Genomic DNA, 22,333 nt, shown 5'->3' on the forward strand with positions numbered 1-22,333 from the left:
GGAGAGGGAGAGAGAGAATCTCAGGCAGGCTCCACATCCAGCTCAGAGCCCCACTTGGGGCTTGATCTCAAGACCCTGAGATCATAACCTGAGCCGAAATCAAGAGTCAGAGGCTTAACCAATTGAGCTACTACCCAGGCGCCCCTGGAATAAACTTTTTTAATCCATAGGCTCTTTCCCCTGTTCCTGGCAAGATAATAGTCTGAGCATTTTCACTTGCTCACCAAATTACTCATTAGTAATGGCCTATTTAGTTGATAGACTCAGTAAAATGGTATTACACGTCAGCTTAATTTAATAGCTTAGAATCATATTTTGGGAACTGTCATTACTCTTTTTTACTGTTTCTGCAGGTCAGTCAGCTTTAAAGTGAAAGACAAAAAGGTAGTTTTTTAAATTTAAAAAGCGGTTCTCAAACATGTGCATCAGAATCACCTGGAGAGCTTGCTGAAACCCAAGACGGCTAGATTTCACCCCCCTCCGAGTTTCTGAAGGTTGCACTTTGAGAACCCCTGATTTAAGCCAAGGCTGATTTCTTTGCACTTTCAGGTGTGGTGTTTAATGAACGATCCCCACTTGGCTTGATGAACTTCGTAGATTTTTTTTTTTAGTTGGTTAAGCAGTAATTTATAGCTTCTTCGTGCCAAGAACATTTTTTTTTCCTGCCCCAAGAAGTTACTAGACCAGGAGTACTGCAGGAAATAATAAGGTATTGACCATTTTTGGAGACACATTTTAAAAAAAAACAAACTGGTGTCCATGTTACACACTGATTAAGAACTTGGGCTTTGGGAAGACAAGGAATGAGGCCCAGCTCTGCCACTATCTGGCTCTGTGCCTCTCTAAACTTTGTTTCCTTGTCTGTAAAATGGGGTCAAGAATACCTTCTTGCCAGGTTTAAAGAAGGCAACGTGTGTAAACTGCTTGATAAATGTTAGCAATAGTTTTCAAAGGAACGTAAAAACTCAATAATGCCAAACCAAGACCGTTAGTGCCAGTGTTCGTATTTGCTTGTTAGAACCCTTTAGAAAGCCTGAGCACAAAGTGAGTCTTTTCCCTTTGAGGTGACGGTTAGGCTCTGTCAGTCCGGGTGGAGAGGGATTTCAAAAGGAATCTCTCACAAGTTGTCATTCAGTCTTTTCTAGAAAATTCACACTGAAGAGTTTTGTTCTCTAAAATCAAATATAGGGGTACCTGGGTGGTCCGTCATTGGGCGTCTGCCTTTCAGCTCCAGTCGTGATCCCAGCACAGCTTCTTGGGATTGAGCCCTGCCTCTGGCTCCCTGCTCAGCAGGGAGCCTGCTTCACCCTCTCCCCCTCCCCCCTGCTTGCGTTCCTTCTCTCGCGGTCTCTCTCTGTCAAATAAAGTAAAAAAATCTTTAAAAAAAATAAAATGAAATATAAATAAACCAGTCCCATCAATTACCTACCAATAGAACAATCTATTGTTTAAGTTATTTGCTATTTAATTTAATTAATAATTTGGGGTTTAGCATCAGTTACTACTGAAACATGAACAAGTTTTCCTTGTTTAGAGTATCTTAGGACGCAAGAGCTAGAAGGATGATAGAGATCACCAGGCTCAACCCTTTCATTTTACAGATGAGAAACCTGTGGGCCTGCCAGGTTAAGTGAGTAATTTGCCTGAAGGGTACATAACCACAAATTTAATTTTTACTGGACTTGCTATCTAAATGCTCTCAGAAGGAATGGCTTATGATGAACTCTTCTAAAACCACAAGTATTTTAGTCTCCTGCAATATGTAATTGGTTTATATCCACACGCCCTAAGTGGAAGGTAAATTAATTTAGTTTCTCAGGGTTGCATTATGAAACATTTATCTTGAGATATTCATCAGGAAGTTACATGGAATAAAGTTAGCCATTTTATGATCGCATCATTGAAATTGTTTCATATCCACAACATGCAATTGGCAACATATGCTTTCAAAAATTTCAGGTCAAAATGATCATGGGTGTATTCTATGATACAGAACATTGGAGCTTCAATGTTTCACTTTTCCATTCATGTAAGTATACACTGGACTGTTTTCCAAGAAAAATCTTGACCCTTTCTCCAATTGCTCCTTTTTGCAGAGATAGATTGACTTTTTATACTTTCAGCTGGTTAATTTTTGGTAGAAATAATTTCAACTCATTTTCTACATGATTGGTTAATGTATAGGGATTAGTACCCCATATTTTCATCAGAAAACTTCAAATGTTAAGCTTCTGAATTCTTTTTTTTTTTAATGATTTTTTATTATATTATGTTAGTCACCATACAGTACATCCCTGGTTTCCGATGTAAAGTTCGATGATTCATTAGTTGCATATAACACCCAGTGCACCATGCAATACGTGCCCTCCTTACTACCCATCACCGGTCTATCCCATTCCCCCACCCCCCTCCCCTCTGAGGCCCTCAGTTTGTTTCTCATAGTCCATAGTCTCTCATGTTTCATTCTCCCTTCTGATTACCCCCTCTTTCTTTATCCCTTTCTTCCCCTACCGATCATCCTAGTTCTTATGTTCCATAGATGAGAGAAATCATTTGATAGTTGTCTTTCTCTGCTTGACTTATTTCACTTAGCATTATCTCCTCCAGTGCCGTCCATGTTGCAGCAAATGTTGAGAATTCGTTCTTTCTGATAGCTGAGTAATATTCCATTGTATATATGGACCACGACTTCTTAATCCAGTCATCTGTTGAAGGGCATCTCGGCTCCTTCCACGATTTAGCTATTGTGGACATTGCTGCTATGAACATTGGGGTGCATATGGCCCTTCTCTTCACTACGTCTATATCTTTGGGGTAAATACCCAGTAGTGCAATGGCTGGGTCATAGGATAGCTCAATTTTTAACTTTTTAAGGGACCTCCACACTGTTTTCCAGAGTGGCTGTACCAACTTGCATTCCCACCAACAATGTAGGAGGGATCCCCTTTCTCCACATCCTCTCCAACAATTGTTGTTTCTTGTCTTGTCTATTTTTGCTATTCTGACTGGCGTAAGGTGGTATCTCAGTGTGGTTTTGAATTGAATTTCCCTGATGGCTAATGATTTTGAACATTTTTTCTTCTGAATTCTTATGAAAAGCTCGGTAATGAAAAAATATATATGGAAATTTGTTTGAAGCGAGTGTAGTTCATTCATTACTTTAGACATTCTGATAGTGATAACAATAATAATAGTGATAAGACAAATAGAAATTGTTATTTACCATGTGCCAATTACTGAGTCAAGTCTTCTCATGCACTGTTTTATTTAATCCTCATAATCAGTGGTTCTCCAACTTCGGCATGCGCCAAATCACCTGAGGGCTTGTTAACGACTGAGCCACACAGGCGCCCCCCCCCCTTTTAAAGATTTTATTTATTTATTTGACAGAGAGAGAGACAGCGAGAGAGGAAACAGAAGCAGGGGGGTGGGGGAGGAAGAAGCAGGCTTCCCGCTGAGCAGGGGCTCGATGCGGGGCTCGATCCTAGGACCCTGGGATCATGACCTGAGCTGAAGGCAGATGCTTAATGACTGAGCCACCCAGGTGCCCCTGAGGGCTTGTTAAAACACAAATTATTTCTGATTCAGTTGGAGTCTGAGAATTTGCATTTCTAATAAATTCCTAAGTGGTGCTGATACTCCTGGTTTGAGGACCATGTTTTGAGAACTACTGCTTGCCACACACCTAGGACATAGGTATTTCAAACTTTACAGATGGAGAAACAGGAATTGAAGTTATGTAACCTGCTCCTTTCACAGCTAATAATTGGTAGAGATGGGATTTGAACATTCGCTTCTTTAATCCCAAAGTCTACATATAGTCTTAATTTCTGTGCTAGGTGGTTTTGCAAGAAGATGTACTGTCTGGGAAGAATAGTAATAGTAACATTTTATAGCTTAACAATAGGAGAGAACTCTCTTGCTCCCAATACTGAGGTTCAAATACAGGCACACTGCGGACATACTGCAGGTTTAGTTCCAGACCACTGTAATAAAGCAAATATTGCAATAAAGCAAGTTAAATGAATTTTTTGGTTTCCCACTGCATATAAAAGTAAATGTGCAATAGCATTAAGTCTTTAAAAATGTACTTACCTTAATTAAAAAGTAGTTTATTGCTAAAAAATGCTAACCATCACCGGAGCTTCCAATAAGTCATAATCTTGCTGCTGGTAGAAGGTCTTTCCTTGATGTTGATGGCTGCTGACTGGTCAGGTGGTGGTTGCTGAATGCTGGGGAGACTGGTAATTTCTTAAAATGAGGCAACAATGAGTTTGCCACATCGACTGACCCCTGCTTTCAAGAACAACTTTTCTGTGGCATGTGGTGCTGTTGCTTGGTAGCATTTTATCACAGTGGAACTTATTTCAAAATTAGAGTCAGTCCTCTTAAATCCCGCTGCCGTTTTATCAACTAGGTTTATGTAACAATCAAAATCCTTTGTTGTCAACGATCTTCACAGCACCTACACCAGGAGTAGATTCCATCTCAGGAACCGCTGAGATGGTTCACTGCTCATCCCTATGAAGCAACTGCTCATCTATGAAAGGTTTTTTTTTTTAGAAATTATTTATTTATTTATTTATTTATTTATTTATTTATTTAAAAGAGAGAGAGGAAGAGCAAGTAGGGGGAGCAGCAGGCAGAGGGAGAAGCAAACTCTCCGCTGAGCAGGGAGCCCCACACTGGACTCAATCCCAGGACTCTGGGTTCATGACCTGAGCCGAAGGCAGACGCTTAACAGTCTGAGCCACCCAGGTGCCCCTTGGCCATGAAAGATCGATCCTGAGATCGCAGCTGTTCAGTCACATGTTCGGGCTCCACGGCTGCTTCTAGTCCTCTCTCTGTTCCCACCACACCTGCAGTTACTGCCTCCACTGAAGTCCGGAACCCTCCACGTCATCCATGAGGGCTGGGACCAACTTCTTCCAAACTCCTGTTCGTGTTGATATTGGGACCTCTTCCCATGAGTCACGAATGTTCACAGTGGCATCTAGAATGGGTTCCAGAAGTTTTCCCATTTACTTTGACCAGATCCATCAGAGGAATCACTATCTGTGCCAGTGATAGCCGTATGAAATATATTTCTTATGTGATAAGACTTGAAAGTTGAAATTACTCCTTGACCCATGGGCTACAAAATGGACGTTGTGTTAGCAAGCATAAAACAACATTAATCTCATTGTACATCAGCATCAGAGGTCTTGAGTGACCAGGTGCATTGTCAATATTTTGAAAAGAATCTTCGTTTTCTGAGCAGTAGGTCCCAACAATGGGCTTAAAATATTCCATAGACTATGTTGTAAACAGATGTGCTGTCATCCAGGCATTGTTGCTCCATTTCTAGAACATAGGCAGAGTAGATTTAGCATAATTCTTAGGGGTCCTAGGATTTTTAGAATGGTAAGTGAGCCTTGGCTTTCACTAAAAGTCATCAGCTGCATTAGCCCCTAACAACAGAGTCAGCCGGTTCTTTGAACTCCAAAGCCAGGCATTGACTTCTCCTCCCTACATAAGAAAGTCCTAGATAGTGTCTTCTTCCAATAGAAGGCTGTTTTGTCTACACTGAAAATCTGTGGTTTAGTGTAGCTGCCTTCATGAATTCTCATAGCTTGATCTTCTCAATAGCTTGATCTTCTCAATAACTTACTGCCGCTTCTACATCACCTGCTGCTTCACCTTGCACTTTTCTGCTGTGGAGAAAGCTGCTTTCCTTCAACCTCATGAACCAACCTCCGCTAGCTTCCAACTTATTTTTTTTAAGATTTTATTTATTTGAGAGAGAGTGAGCGTGAGTACAAGCAAAGGGAGGGGCAGAGGGAGAGGGAGAAGCAGACACGCATTGAGTATGGAGCCCTGACATGGGACTCAACGCAGGGCTCCATCCCATGGGATCATGACCTGAGCCAAAGGCAGACGCTAACCGACTGAGCCACCCAGGCACCCCAGCTTCCAACTTTTCTCCTGTGGCTTCCTCACCCCTCTCATCCTTATAGAATTGAAAATAGTTGGGGTCTTGCTCTGGATTAGGCTTTGGCTTAAGGGAATGTTGTGGCTGGTTTGATCTTCCATCCAGCCACTAACACATTCTCCATATTAGCAAGAAGACTGCTTTATTTTTTAACATTTATGGGTCCTCTGGAGTAGTACTTTTAATTTCCTTCAAGAATTTTCCTTTGCATTCAGAACTTGGCTAACTGTATGACAGGAGAGGCCGAGGTTTAAGTCTACCTTGGATTTCAGCATGCCTTCCTCACGAAGCTTAATCATTTCTAGCTTTTGATTTAAAGTGAGACTCTGCCTTTCACTTGAACACTTAGAGGCCCTTGTAGGGTTATTAGTTGGTCTAATTTCAATACTGGTCTTGTCTCAAGGAAACAGGGAGGCCTGAGGAGAGAGAGAGAAAGACAGGGGAATGGCTTGTTGGTAGAGAAGTCAGAAAAAACACATTTACTAATGAAGTTCCCCATTTTATATGAGCGGACTTCGTGGTGCCCCAAAACAACTATAATAGTAACACCAAAGGTCACTGATCACAAACTGACAGTTGCCAGAGGGGAGGGTGATCGTGGGATAAGCAAAATGGGTGAAAGGGAGTGGGAGGTTCAGGCTTCCAGTTAGGGAATGAATACTTCACGGGGATAAAAGGCACAGCATAGCGAATAGAGTCAGTGTTACTGGAATAGTGTTGTCTGGTGACAGATGGTAGCTACACTTGTGGTGAGCACAGCATTCAGGGACCTCCCTTCCGCCTCATTCCAGGACAGCTTCGGCTGCACACCTTTTGTAGAAATTAGAATACTGGAAGCAGCTATGGGGATTGCTGAAACTCCGCATCAGGTGTCTTGAGTTAGGGGGCACAGAACCCCTGTCCTTGAGCTCAGCTAGATTAGCAAGTAATTGCAATTCAAAGCAACAAACGCCACAGTTGAGTTACACGTGTATATATGGGTAATTACTTCTGCTTGAGGGAGTCCAGAATATCCTCCTGAGCTTGCTCTGAACAGATGAGGGTCTCCAGGCAGGCTGAACAGAGGAAACCACACAGAAAGCAAGCAGCCATCACGTATGGCTGTTTGTGGTTACTGGGGACTACCCACCGCTGCACGAGTTTCACCAATGTCCCTAGTACATGGGACTAGGCAGAAACATTTGCATTGAACCCTGATGCTCAGGCTTCCAAAAAGTTGCTTGTAATAATAGCCCATTTTCTTGGGCCTCATAATTACTTAAGCCTCCTCTATAGGCTTCCTTCCTTCCATCCCTCTTCAGTTCTCTTACTACTCACTTTTTATTGGCTGAGTAGCTCCCAGTTATAACCAACAAACCAGAGGCTAATTTAAACTTCCTGGGGTTCATCCAAATGTGACGAGTTGGTTTCTGGGGCTTAGTCTGCTATGATTACTGTAGCTGTTAACGCTGAGACATCTATCTTTTGGAAATACTGCTGAGCAACTTTTAGAGTTCAGATACATGTCTAAATAAATTTCTTTCATTTGAGATCAGTTCTGATCTCTACTTCTGGAGATGCTATTGGGACTTCGCTAACTGCCATTACCTTTATTGAGCTGAGTCTTCTGCGCCAGCTTCTCACAGACAAGAGTGGGGCAGTTTCAATTAGAAGGGGAGGTTTGGCATGGTTGACATGTCCAGCTCAGCATTTTAGAATAATAGGATTACCACTTTGATACATGGCCATAAAAGCATAATAGTTGAAATCTATCATACACCTTGTCTGGGAGTTTCATCTGGTTAGATATTTGAATACCTGAGTGTGGAAAAATTAGGCAGCTTTTTTAAGAACCAGATTTTGTAGGTATAGTAGGATATACCAGGCAATACCCATTAATTATGACAGCTCCCAGGAAGTTTGGCAGCGGCAGTGATATTTACTCCACAGAGGTTGGTAACAGCAACCACTCTAACACACTCAGCTAGAAACACTCAGCTGGAAATCCTAATAAATTATCTACTAGGTGCTAGCCAGTTTGTCCATAACATGGTAATCCTTTCAATCCTGCAAGAGAGGTTTGTTTTATTCTCATTCTAGAGTTGAGCAAACAGGCTCAAAGAGGTTGACTGACACAGAGTCAGGAAACCAAGTGGGAGAGCCAGTGATCTGCTTACCTTCCAAAGTTTCTACTTCCCCCTATGATGGCTATGCTCTCTAAAACCAACAAGAAGCCTGCATCAGAGTTATCACAAGATTCCAGTCTACTTAAGAGTGTTCTCCTACCATTTCAGCAGAACTCAGAAAGGTGATTGTGCTTCCAGGAGACTGAATTAAAGCAAGGAGCAAGCTAGTACTACAAACATTCCCAGAGGATCGCGAAACACCTAACAGAAGGTAGAACAGTAAATGATGTCATGTAGGAATAACTTAAGACTGATCTCGTTTTAATTTTATAGGATCTTTTTATCTTCCTCTTGCACTTTAGTTTTAAACTGAAGGCCCCAAGAATATTTAGTTGGAAGCCCTTCAAAAAGAAACAATATATTTTAAAAATATACTGATAAAAGTGTACATTGGTAAGCTTTCTAGTGGCAGTAACAAAAGATTTCAAAAACTGGCATATCCTCTCTACTAGCGATTCCAGTTCCAAGTACTCATCTTAAGGAAATACTGAGAACACACAAAAGACTGAGCAACACGATGTTCTTTAAAGCAGTTTATTAGTGAAAAATTGGAAACCTAAAAACCAACAATTTAATAAAATGTAGCACATATGATGGAATACCGTGCAGCCATTAAAAAGGATGTAGAAATATGTTTGACACAGCAGGATAGTTATGGTATTGTCAAGTGAAAAAAAGTTACAAAACAGTATGTACAACTTGATTCCATTTAAAAAAATGTATAAATGCACAGAAGAGTCTGGAAGGCTATACACCTAAATAACAGTTCTCCCAGATAGTGGGGATTATAGGTGATTTTTCTTTTAAACTAAATTTTCATTTTTTCCCTTTTTACCAACGCATCTATGACTTGTGTTATTAAAAAAGTATTAACAATTCTTAAAAAGTTTCCCGTGAAGTAGGAATTAAAGGGCTCAGCAACCTGAGGCACAGGGATGTAAACGTTAGTCTGAAACCTCTTCCATGGTTTGTCAGGGTGCTTTGATGTCAAGTTGTCACTGTGTTAAGTGGAAATGTGAGTGGTCGAAGTGTTTACTCTTCTTCAGACTATGGGATCCATTCCTAAGAAACCCTCCACAGCAACCAAGTCCTGCCATTCCAAGTACTATTTCCCTTGCTTACACTGAGCATACCCTTATTCCGTCACACGCACTTGTAATACCCCCAGCGAGGCACCTCTGCACTTGCGAGCGAGGTGCTGGGTGACGGTGCGGAAGGCAGGAAGAATTCCTCGACTGATGTCAGATAGTCCCTGAAGGTGCAAGGCAAGTTTTTGTTGTTCTACTGAAGTGGTTCTCAAACTTGTAAAAACAGATGGCTGGGCCCTACCCCCAGAGTTTAATTCAGTAGATCTTAGATAAGCCTTAGGAATTGCATCCCCCCCTTTCATTTGACAAGTATTTATTGAGTACATACAGTGTGTACTAAAAGTTGGAAATTTAACTGTGATCAAAAGAATTATAGCCTCTACCTCAGGGAACCTACATTCAAGACTGACAGATACATACTAATCACATAATTATAAAACTATATAATTATGACACTGCTAGAATAAAGATCAGAAGACAGTTTTTATCTTAAACTATTTTTACAAAGTTACATGGAAGAACTAAGACTAGTTCTATAGTCTCAAGACAAAAAAATAGGTACAAATAAAGGTAGAAAGTACTTGTAAGAATGAATTAGCATTTGAAACAAGTCCCTAGGTGATGCTGCTATTGCCTGTCCTAGGGTCTCACACAGAGAACCGCTGCCCTACTGAATAGACTTTCTCATTAGGATAAAGTGGGAGAAAGGCCACAACTCCCTCCTCCCCTTTGGAGTCTCACCACAAGGTAGGAGCCACTTGGTCATCTGAAGGAGGGCTTGCAGCACAGCTAGCTAGCTATTATGGCTCCTTACTCAGGCTCTAAGTGCTACACACTAGGCAACATAGTTCCAAATTTCAAGCATTGGGGAGGTAGGGAAGATATTTTTCGAGGAATCCAGTCAATGCATGGAGGTAAGCTGGGCCTCTCTGGGTAAACAAAGCTGTTGCTTCCTGTCCTGCACTCTGTTATCTTTCCAACAGTGTATTTCAGAAATGCCCTCCTACACCAGCTCCTCCATTCACATTCTGTTCCTTTGTTCTGGTGGAGAACAGCAGCCGAGGATGGACTCTCACCCACTGGCGACCCTAGTCTCAGGTTTCTTAGTTCTCCTGTTACTCAGAATGAGGCACATTCCCATTTCTGGGACCTAATGTCCTACAATATGAATTTTTCTGACTAGCACCATAAAAACAATTTAATACCATGACGTCTTAGGTTAGATTATTTTGAAAACAAATGTAGAGACAATCCAATCATTTTTGTCTGTCTGTAAAAGAGCTAACAATTATTTCCAAGTTTATTATCTCATTCACATGTGCATCCTCCACATGTTACTATACTTTTAGGTTAAGCTCTGGGGCACAGAGCTTATTTAAATAATTTCAAATGGCACCATGAACTATTAGCCTTCCCAAGCTTTTCTTCCATGCCTAAGAACCTTTATGGGCTTTTACCTGAGTAAAAACTAAATCCGTGACTTCATAAGTCAAAACCAAAATGAAAAACCCACAAAAAACAAAACCAACCCCCCCCCCCGCAACCAACCAAACCAAACCCCTCTAAAAAGCAACAAACATAAGAACAAGTCCACATATTATGGTGGATTTGTGGTAGACAAAGGCACAAGAAGCATTTGAACCTTAACATTGAAGGCTACTGCACATTATTGGGTTGTTATAATCAACATTCATTTGATGGAAAACAGAAGGTTCTGATAAAAACTCACGCTGGCTGCAGTAAAGTTAAACCTAGATCTAGGTCTGATTTAAAGGGGGTGGAAGACAGGGCTGATGAGTAGAATAGAGTGTGGGTATAAAAGGTATTTCCGGTACAGTCATAAACAAGGTCTACACTCTGGATTGGTCAGGAAGCTACAGGGGCTAACAAAGGGAAACTGATATTTACAGAATGCTTCTACTATGTGTCAAACCTTTCCCTAAAAATGACTTACCATACAAGTTAACATTTGCTATAGAATCCTCACAGCAACTTTAAGGTGGCATAATTATTATCCCTTTTTTTATTAATAAGGAAACAACAGTTTATACAATGGAGTCCAAGCTCAAAAGCACAGGATGTGAGGAAGACTGGATTTGAACCCAAGGCCATTTCACTCCAGCACCCATACTTTTCCCCCCCTTACTACTCTACTTCCATAAACCTAGTTTATAGTTGCTGTTTGAGTTGACCTGGATTTTTTGTATCATCTTTTAAAACCTAAACCTGACTCATATCACATTAAAGATGGTACTCTAGGCTGGCTGTAGAACTTCCTTTCTGGAGAAATAAAAAGCTCACTAACTTAGTGCTATAGCTAACTAACCAACTTAAACAGCTTTTAGGGTTAAGAGTATGGTGATTCACAGTGTGAATCAAAGTGTCTGTACAATTATAAAATTGCAGAGGAATGTGTCTTAGCACAGAAATAAGAGGGTAACAACTACTGTTAAAGTTTGGACTGTGAATTATTATCAACATGTTTACAAAGCTCTTATTAGGGGCTCTTAAACACATTTTAACATACCTTTTGTGTTAAGTGTTCATCATTTTTTAAAGTACCAAAAATTCTCTGAAGAAATGAACTACACTTTTGTACAAACTTCATGTGTAAGCCAGACTGAACTACTTTTGTCAGAATATGCTACATTCTCTTGGCTCCAGACCGGCATATCTTTTTCCCTCTGCCTGGAACACTTCTTCTCCAAACCATCTCCTACTCCCCAAATCTGAATTAGGTGACACCCAAATTTCCCAAACACAGTACCCTGTATTTCTTCTATCATGACATGGATTCTGTTATATGGAAACTGCTTATTTTTCTGTATTCTCCACTGGTCTTTAAGGTCTGCAGGGGAATGGGCTATGCATCCTGGGGATACAGATAGGATCAGCATAGTGCCTGGCCCTCAACAATGAATGAAGAATGAATGAATGAATGAATGAATGAGAATGAATGTAGAAGGCCTAATGTGGAAACAATCTGATTCACAGCAATGGTCCAAACAGCAATTTTCTGACTGCAAGTGTGGCACTAATAATTTCATTAGCATATTTCATAACCAGAGATCCTGATCAAGATAACCTAAGTTCATTAATAAATATGCAAAATTACTAGGCTTAGAGTAACCAAAAATGTATTCTTTTTGTATACAATTTTCCTCTATGATGGGTGTAGTTGCACTACTCCATTTTTTGATTCCATAAGAATTTATTCTTATGAACAACAAATCCTCTTTACTGAAGTATGTTTTTAACAGATCTGATTCTGATTATGCATTAAATTGTGCCAACTGAACAATCCTAAAAAAAATTGATTAGCGAAATGAACTTGTTCCAGATGTTGCAGAACTTAACTGAAAATATAACAGAGTATGGTAATGCTTTTCAAGGACTATTTTTTTCTTAAATTTAGAAGAAATCATTCAGTAGTGTTTACTAAAAACCCCAAAAGCCCCCAAAATAAACCACTGAGATATAGTATTGAAATAATTCAATTTCTGTTGGAAAACAAGGTAAACATTGTATAACTGCATTTCTGTTTATGGAAACATTCAGAAATACTATATTTTCCATAAAAGAGGCTTATATCCTACAGCTCTTTTTAAACCGACAGCTTAAAACAAATCTTAATTTTATTCTTTGGCTATTAATTATACCTAATAAATGAGTCACTGATATCAATTCACAATAAATTTATTTTACATAAAAGAAAAAGCTTGCCATTAATGAAAAATTCAGTAGAAAACAGTTCTTCTGCTTTAAGTTGGAGCTCAAAAGTAGAAGCTGCTTATTAGTGAAACCTCAGTAGAAAGAGAATTTTGTAAGAAAACATTCTTGGCATGAAAGCACTAACATAAATTCAGTAATGAAATATTTACCATGCAATTTTATTGGCAGAAAGGCTGGTTTCTGATGGCTGGTATTTTCTTTTCAGTCTCCTAAGAATATTAACATGGAAGATACTTAAACCTGCTTTATTTAGAGTTAATTGTATATAAATACTGGTGTCATGATGGGTAATCTTTCCATAGTCCACCTATTTAATTGAGCAGTTCTAAGTAGGTAATCGGCACCCTGCCCTTCTGATTTCCCCTTTCCCCCATTAGCCAGTCTGAATCCATTCCAACAACACTGAACACAGTGATCACCTACAAAATAAAATATTTCAAGTTATTAACTATGTTAAAAAATAAGCACATAGAAGAGTAGTCAGATTTGTAATCTGTTTAAACTATTCATTACTGAAGTTTTTTAAAATTATCAATTTTGCTAAAAGATAAAGGGTTTTATTAGAGGCAGTTTTAGAAATCTTCTAGTTACTTAGCAGTTAAAAGCTTTAAATACTTCTGTGATATTCTATTTTGTTAGGACAGTAGTTAAATTTTTTACAAAATGTTAATATAACCATCTTAAATCTATGAAAGTAATCACGATAAACTACTTCCAAGTAAGTAATGAGGCATTTGCATTTTGTAATACTAGAAGGTATGTTAATCTATGATACAGGTTTTATTATACCCATATATTACTTACCTCATCTGCCAGAAGTGATAATTCACTACTGTTTGCAGCATCATAATCATACAGAACCCTGGCCTTCCTGCTGCCACTGCACTCCTTAAGGTCTATGAGGTTGGTAGGAGAGGCGATTACTAGGCCACTTGTTGAAGTCAAGGCAGAAGACCCAATCACATTTGATGAAGCAGATGGCACGGGTGCCACAGAAGTTTGATTGTTGTTACAATAATTGGATGGAAAACTGTTGAAAAGAAAATGGCCAATTATCTATTTTCAAGTGACTAAGAGATTCTGAATACCACCACTTGGTGGCAGTGTTTACTTTCTACTAACTTCCACTTTGGCTAAAGATTTACAGACGTCAGTAATATTTTAATGACAAAGGTTGCTATCTAACTGATGCTTCTTGGGCCAGTTGCACTACAGAAAATTCTGGTATTTTCCAAATATAAGTCCTTGAAAGTTTTTTTCAAGCTGTCTTTACAATTATAAAGTAAAAAAAAAAAAAAATGCTGTTTTTTTCCTGAAAAAAAAAATGAGTTTAACCTTAAAACACTTCCAAAAAACTTTTACTAGTATGTTTTATTAATCTTTTCCTGCCTTTAAGAGTTGTTAAATAAAAATATCAATGAAAAACTACTTCTATATTAGATATTATCACAAGAGTGAAGTTTTCTCAATTCTTTGAGAAATACCAGAATAGCCAAACTCTTTGATAAAACTGATCCTATCACATTTTTCTATTTATTCAGATGACAAACATTTATGGAGTATCTACATGTCCAGAATCTGGACCACAAGCTGAAGACACTAAGATAAAACAATACCACTCCTTTTTGGACATACAGACAGGGGAGGACATGGGCATTCAAATACTATGTTATGACTAATAATTATCATAATGAAGACTCAATGGGAGAACAGGGCAAATTTCACAAATTCATTCTGTCTTGTATTTTTTAGGGGGTAAAAATAAAAGTTTTATTAGAAATAAGTAAAATCTCTGTAACTGATTTGCTTATAAATAAAGATAATTAAAATTTTCAGTTTATTGTAAAGCTACTCTTTCTCTAATACTAAATGGAAAACAGCAAAAATGGCTGGCCTATATTCATTCTCATCCATTTAGTTTCCTATGAAAATTCAGATTTAAATTTTAATAAATATAAAAGGCTTCATCTGTTAAGGTGAGTGAAATTCATTCCTCCATAAAATTTCCTTCTTCTCTTTATGACCACTGTGCGACCTGGAAATTGTGGTCAGCCAGGAGCATAATTCCATTTAGCCTTAAAATCTCTTCTCTAAACCTTCACTTTAGCCTCTTACCCTGTGTTTATCTTTCACACTCCTTTTATCATTGAACCTAGAGGTGGATGGGAGTCGGAGTTGTACGTTCCTCATTACCATTTCTACACTCTTCTAACCAATCCTGCCTAATCTTTGAATTTCATGTTATTTGACTATATACTACCCTCCATTTCTTTTTGCAATCATCTACAGATGTCTCATTCCTTTCCCTTCACTTCTACAAGATTTTAGCTCCTGGCTCGCTGACACTGTATCTTTATTCTTGAAGATTTTAATATCCATATAGAACTAATACTTCTAACACTTTGGCCTTTCAGATCCATGATACCTTCTCTTTCTGTGCCTAATCCCTCTAGTTCAGCTGCCCATTTCCACTGCCTCATCTAGACCTTAGCAATTCCAAAAACTGTAACCTTTGCAATAACCACAATTTCCAACATCTCATTTTCTGACCATTTTCCCCCCTAGTACACTCACTTCAACAAGCCTAGAGTGAATCTACTGTCCTACCATAGACCTACTATCTCTGATCCTACCAATACGCCCTTCATGGCCATGGTTAATTATAATCACCCACCTGCATATGCCTTCATCTCCTAAGCTCCTCACTTCATCCTACTCATTTGCTAAAAACCTCCCTATTAACCTACTCAGTATCCATGTACTTAATTTGAGAGGAGAAATGTACAAAACCCAAGTTGTCTGGCCTTACCCTCAATTTATGAATAGGAACCTCAAGTGGGTCCAAAATGCTGCCTAGCAATTATACTACATTTCTCTAGTCCATTCACTTTCCATTCTTTTGATGACTATTTCATCCATCCTCAAAATTCTAGCAATTCTCCCCTAACCTTTATACTCAGCTGATGAGTTGTTTCCTTTTGAACTGAGAGGAAAAAGAATCAGGAAACATCTTGGGGCGCCTGGGTGGCACAGCGGTTAAGCGTCTGCCTTCGGCTCAGGACGTGATCCCGGCGTTATGGGATCGAGCCCCACATCGGGCTCCTCTGCTGTGAGCCTGCTTCTTCCTCTCCCACTCCCCCTGCTTGTGTTCCCTCTCTCGCTGGCTGTCTCTATCTCTCTCGAATAAATAAATAAAATCTTTAAAAAAAAAAAAAGAATCAGGAAACATCTATGCTTTGTGATCATCTCTCCTCTTACTACAGATGAGCTGTCTACACTTCATGGCTAATTTCTTCACCTCTGCACAAAAATCTCACCTTCTTTCTCCTCTCAAGAATATCACATTAGTAATTCTTCCTTTTCTTTCCCATGCTATATTTCTCCATGTACTGTATCATTTTCATCAGCTTACAAATATGCTTATTTCTCCTACCTTAAAAAAACAGAAATCTCCTAGACCCACTTTCTCCTCTGGCTACTGCTTCATTTTTCTGTTCCTCTTTACACCAAAACTCCTTTCAAAGACTTATCTAAACTCACCATCACAGTCCCTCTCCTTTTGTTCTTTTATATTATAGACAAGCTTTTGCCTCCATTGTTCCATTACAACTACTCTTGTCCAGGTCAGCAATGACTTCAGTGTTCTAAATCCAATGGTCTATTAACGTTTCTCATTTCACTTGGCTAATGATCACAGTGGATCCTTTCCCTCCACTTTCCTGTCTTCGTCACCTGACTTCCAGGCCACACTCTTAGTTTACCTATCTTACCTCACTGTTCATTCCATACCACTGCTTCCGTAAGCTCTCTGTGTTGGGAGTACTTCAGGGCTCAGCCCTTAGCCTTCTTCTTTTCTCTACCTACACTGACAGCCCTTCATCTGGTCTCAGATTTAAATATCCTTGATAAGCTGACCACTTTCTAACTTATATCTCTAATTTAGCCCCCAAACTCCAGACCTGCATGTCCTACAACTGGGTATCTCTACTTAGATGTCTGATAGACATTTCAAACTTCAAATAAAAAAACTGGGCTTCCAGTATACCACCCCAACCTGCTCCTCCTGTGGCATTCTCTACTTTCATTAACTACAGCTCCATTCTTTCAGTTGTTTAGGCCAAACACCTGCAGTAAATCTGGACTCCCCTAAGCCCCATATAAATGAAGTCTGTCAGCAAATCCTGCTGGTTCTACCTTTAAAACACACCCAGGGTTTGACCGCTTCTACCACATCTACCACAATCACCCGATCCAAGCCACCATCATCTCCTGACTGACTGCATTATTGGCTAAATTACTGTAATCGGTTCTAAACAGGTCTGTTAGCTTCCACCCTTGCCCCCTAACATTTATCTTTAATAGAGGAGCAGGAATGATCCTACCAAATGCTAATCGAATCATATCACTCCTTAGCGCAAAACCCTCCAAAGGTTCCTCATCTCTGAGTAAAGGCCAAAGCCCTTTGTGTCCGTCCCAGCTTCCTGTTTCCTCAATTCATCTCCAGCCAAGCCCTCCTTACTGCTGCCTGAACACCACAGCTATGTTCCTGCTGCAGGGTTTTTCTACTTACTGTACACTCTCCTGGAGCATTTTCTCTCAGATGCCTGCCTGCCTGCCTGCTTTGCTTCCTTTCATCTTTCAAGTCTGTCTTCCCTAACTAGTGCAAACCTCTACTCCTAACCAAGATACTTCCTTGCTTATTTTTCTCCATAGCATTTATCACCTTCTAATATACTATGTAATTCACATACATATTGATTTTCTACTCCCCTCTGCCTCCAAATAGAATGTAGGTGCAATGAAGACACGGGTTTGGTCTGCTTTGTTTAAACTGTACCCTTCATGCCTGGAATAGCGCATTTTTAAAAGTTAAAGCAAATAATTCTCTGATGGATAACAGGGTTCTAATGACAAAAAAAACCTCATTTCTAATTCAGGTTTTACTCTGAAGTTAGGAACACCTTTCCTAGCATCTCTTCCTCAGTGAACTCAGTTTCTCAGCCGTGACTACATACATACATTGCTGAAGATTAAAAAAAAAATAAGCTCATTCCCCAAATATGTGTGGTTTTTAAAGTCATTCTAACCATGGAATTTTACTTTCAAATTTACTAGTATAATTAGCCTTTGTTTACCACTGAGGTCCCCCTGTGTCAATTTTGGTGAATTAATGGTAAAAAGAAAAACAAAAACCCCAACCAAACAACAACCAAACCCTGAAAGACCATTTTCAGCTTCTAAGAACTTTTATTGATAGATTTTAAAAACTACAGACTTTCTGCCACTGTAGCTTGATATAGTAAAACCCTCTAATTATTTAAAAATAAAATACATTTACTAATTTTGTGATTAGTGCTTCCGTTTCCTCATCGGTAAAATGTGGATACAAATACCAACCCTCACTGGTGTGAGGACTATCACGTTACATATGAGGTGTCTAGAGGAGTGCCTGGGGACAACTGGAGCCCTTCCTCACTGACTGCTGTTACTCAGTTACTCCTCCTCCTCCCAACACTCTATTACAACCATTAACATTACAACCTGGTTCTGTTCTTCAGAAATAGCTTCTGAATTAGTGTGGCTTTGGATGATCTGTCCAGTTCTGCATTTGAATAGTTCTATATACTCTCTTAAAGAGCATAACTTGCAACATTAAAGACCTAAATTCCCCCCCCCACTCTCTATGATTGGTCTTTACCAGTAATCTAATTCTTTGAGGGCAGAGAGATAAGCTAGACTTTCTCTCCTAGAACAACAGTACCCATTTCACTCTGTAATGTTTGAGCTTATCCAAAAGTGCAATAACTAGCATTTTGTTTGAATGCCAGAGTTCCAAGCATTTGTGCGGCTTTAAGCAGAGTACAAATATGAATGGTAACAATGGCAATTCCTTTGCTGCACTCCCAGAGTACCAGGACAAAGTGAAAAGAAGTATTAAGGCTTCCTGGGCTTAAAATAGTTGTAATGATGTGGGGATAAAGTGGTATTCTGCTTTCAGATACTGAATACCATTAACAAAATGTCAAATATACAGAAGCATAAATCTTCTATAAATCCTATTGGAATAACCAATGGTATCAGGCTACGAGTCATCTTTAAAATCTAAAATTGGTTTTGTGGATGTGCCTAATTTTGTTCTAGGTCTAGTTTTAAAAGATTAATATGCAAAAAAGAACACCAAAGTGATTTTTAAAAAACGTATTCCTTGAAAATAACTTCTTCTGATATTTCTCCTTCAAATATTACGTATCACTCCCTTGCTTTAATGGCTCCTCACTACATAAATCTCAAACGCCTTATCACTACTTACGTTACAGGTCATTGGTGACATGACCTTGTTTCACTCTTGTAGCCTTATCTACCATTCCATTCTTAACTCAAACACTATGTATGCTCCAACCAGAACAAACTACTGTCAGTTCCCTGAACTTGCCCCTCTCTCTTTTCTCTGGCTTTTTCATACACGTTCTTCCTTTGTCTGGAATATTCATCCCTGTTCCTTTCTTCATCTAGATTATTCCCACGAAAATAATGTCACCTGTGAAATTTTGTCAGATCCACCTGAGTCAAAGTTAGAGGTCCTTCACAGAAACCTGCACCTCTACTTTTCCTCTTACCACCTACTTGGCTTATCTGTCAATGGCCTTCATTTCTACCTAGACTTTAAATAACTAGGTATTTCTACCTAGACCTAGCAGAGACCACATTTGTCCTATACCTCATTTTATTTCTAGTGTCACCTTACCATGTGAGCTCCATAAGGGTAAGCAACTTTGCCTATTCTGCTTGCTTATATAATCTTAGAATACAGAACAGTGCCTGGTATATGACAGGTATTCAATAAACATTTGATGAATGAATGAATGAGCTATGTGCATTTTGTGCTATCATTTTGCTTTAAGGTATATTAAAATAGAATTTTTAATAATTACATCATGGACTTGAGGTGTTATAGAGTATTCTAAAACTTTTCTTTAAAACAGTGAACAAGTAATGAAGAAGTATAAATTAGCTTATCTCTAAGGGCAAATAAGTGTAAATGTAATCTTTCTCAACTAACTGGAAGGTATTTTAAGAGAGAAGTGAACTTCAAACACTTTAAAGTTTTCTTTATACAGCACTAAAAAAGTATTCACTTAAATTATGTTCTCATCCCTGTCCTTAAAAAAAAAAATCTGACTTTAAGCAAGCTAATAAACGCCTTTAATTCTTCTAATCTTCACCTCTATTATTAGTTCATACGCAAAAATCTGAATTTCTTCTCTTATCAGGAGTTTCATGTGTGAAAAGGAAATTACAACCTTCCCAGTTGTTTCTGGAGGTCTAACATGTACTGGTAACATTGTGCATAGTAAGTCATCTGGGCTTCCACAAAGTCATTCAGACAGCGGAGATGATGGGCCTGTAAAGGAAAGTTACAGTTACTTCTTAACTCTACAATCTACTTAAAAGTGTTAAATTCCAAGGGGAAACAGAGCACAACCTGTACTCAGGAAGAATCACCAGTATCTAAGCATTCTACTTACTACAAGGCTTATCAAGGCTGACCTCGGTTAACAGTGTAAGAACAAACTATGTAGCCAACAAAAACCAACAAACGGACTTGATGGTGGGAGAACTAGGTGATGAAGTGTAAACAAAAATTTAAAATATTTCTTCATATATCTCGGAAAGGGCCACAATTTAAATTTCCTTGATAAATGACTGAAAAAGTTTTGAAGTTCAGTTTTCCCCCTCAAAGTGCCTTCGGACCATCAAAGTCTTCTGTTTCAAATGAATTTCCAGTGAATGAACACTCACATGCGTACTGCTGATTCCCTCTAGCAGAAGTCTTGTAATCTCTGCTTGACGATCAAATTCACTTTGAGTTATTCTCAATTCCTGTTCAGACTTAAATTGGAACATAGTTTTAGAATTTTATTAGAGGACTTAGTCCATTTTATGTACATTTATTTAGATAGTTTAAAAATCCCCCAAGTAAACCCCAAATGAGAAGCTGGCAATTCCCTGATTGTGCTTTGTGTTTAAACTGGTCCCTGTTTTCTACACCTTAGCTTTTCTACATTACCCAATTCCTTACCAGTACTTCACTCAAAAGAATCTACTAATGTCAAAGCTTAATGGCATTTACATAAAAGCCTAGAAACACTTCTATGGGACAGTCAATAACTGTCATAACATTTTAAGAATATTGGCTTATACGTATAAAATAATATTTCAAAAAATTCTCCTGGGTGGCTCAGACGGTAAGCGTCTGCCTTTGGCTCAGGTCATGATGCCCGTGTAGCCCCACATGGGGCTCCTGGCTCAGCGGGGAGTCTGCTTCTCCCTTCCCTCTGCCTCTTCCCCTGCTCATGCTCTCTCTCTCTCGTATCTGTCTCAAATAAATAAAATCCTTAAAAAAATTGTTAAAAAATTCTCTATTATTACTATAGCTACTTGACTTTGAAGTTAAAGATAGTCTCTAATCTCAAATGAAAAAACTTCAGAGTGAAGCCACAGGATTTTAACCTCTTCTGTTCAGTTACTAAACATATTATTTGTTTCTAGGCACACAGTTCTTAGCTTCTTTCAAAGGACTCTTTCTAAGTGACTTTTTTTTTTCAGTTTTCTTTCCAAACTTTGCATAAAATATGTCTTAAGCATCACTATTATATATAAGATATGCTAGGGTATTTCTGCAAGTTATGAGGGACCTTTAATCAGTAGTGTGCTGGTAAACTGGCTGGGAGTGGAGGGGTGAGTTCTAATGTGCTGATTTTCATGGTACAAATACTCCATCCACAGCTCACTTTAAGCTACCAAGGTGAAGTCATTGACCTCCGAGCTGGAAAAAGGTGTATATAACAGCACACCACTACTACTAGATTCAGTCCTCTGATACAGGTTCTGTGCTGGTACAAAAGAGTTCACTAAAAAATCAACAGGACCTAAAAATAGTAAATACTGGCAAAAAACGTCTTAAACCTTTAGCCAGAGTTGGTTGGTAGTAAGTGAGGAAGAAAAAAATAAAATCTCACAGCTCACGCAAAATAGTTAGCTTATCTCACATTGGGAATCCTCAGTGGTGATAATGTCGTTAAATAATGCTATCTTCTACTACCTCTCCAGAATAAATACCCACCCCCATCCAAGTAATTAAAATATTTCCAAGACTGCAGTAAGTATAAAATTAGGTCTAAACTTTTACCTTGAACACCCCATGTCCCTCTCCTTCACCTTTTGGTGGCAAGAGTTAACCTAGTGAACCAGTCAAAAAGGAAGTAGCAGCAAAATAGATCATCAGTTGCTATAGTCATTCTCACCCCACTGGCAGCAGACCTGGCAGAGCTGATTAGAAGTGACCACTATATTGGACTTATGGAAATAAGTTTGAA

At 38.9% G+C, this 22,333-nt stretch overlaps 1 protein-coding gene across 2 annotated transcripts in view; it reads right to left on the reverse strand.

The window, feature by feature from the left end:
* Positions 1-12,904: 12,904 nt before the first annotated feature.
* Positions 12,905-22,333, reverse strand: part of SH3GLB1 (SH3 domain containing GRB2 like, endophilin B1) — a 34,390-nt gene continuing 24,961 nt past the window's right edge. For both annotated transcript variants that reach the window (XM_040627079.1, XM_040627081.1), the window contains 4 exons: positions 20,757-20,846; positions 20,258-20,358; positions 13,761-13,986; positions 12,905-13,375 (listed from right to left, as the gene is read on the reverse strand). In XM_040627079.1, coding sequence (XP_040483013.1) covers positions 13,268-13,375; positions 13,761-13,986; positions 20,258-20,358; positions 20,757-20,846 — 525 coding nt within the window. In that variant the 3' untranslated portion in view covers positions 12,905-13,267. The remainder of the gene's footprint in view (positions 13,376-13,760; positions 13,987-20,257; positions 20,359-20,756; positions 20,847-22,333) is intronic.

The sequence above is a fragment of the Ursus maritimus genome, unplaced genomic scaffold (assembly GCF_017311325.1).
Source record: "Ursus maritimus isolate PB19 unplaced genomic scaffold, ASM1731132v1 scaffold_12, whole genome shotgun sequence".
Classification (NCBI taxonomy): Eukaryota; Metazoa; Chordata; class Mammalia; order Carnivora; family Ursidae; genus Ursus; species Ursus maritimus.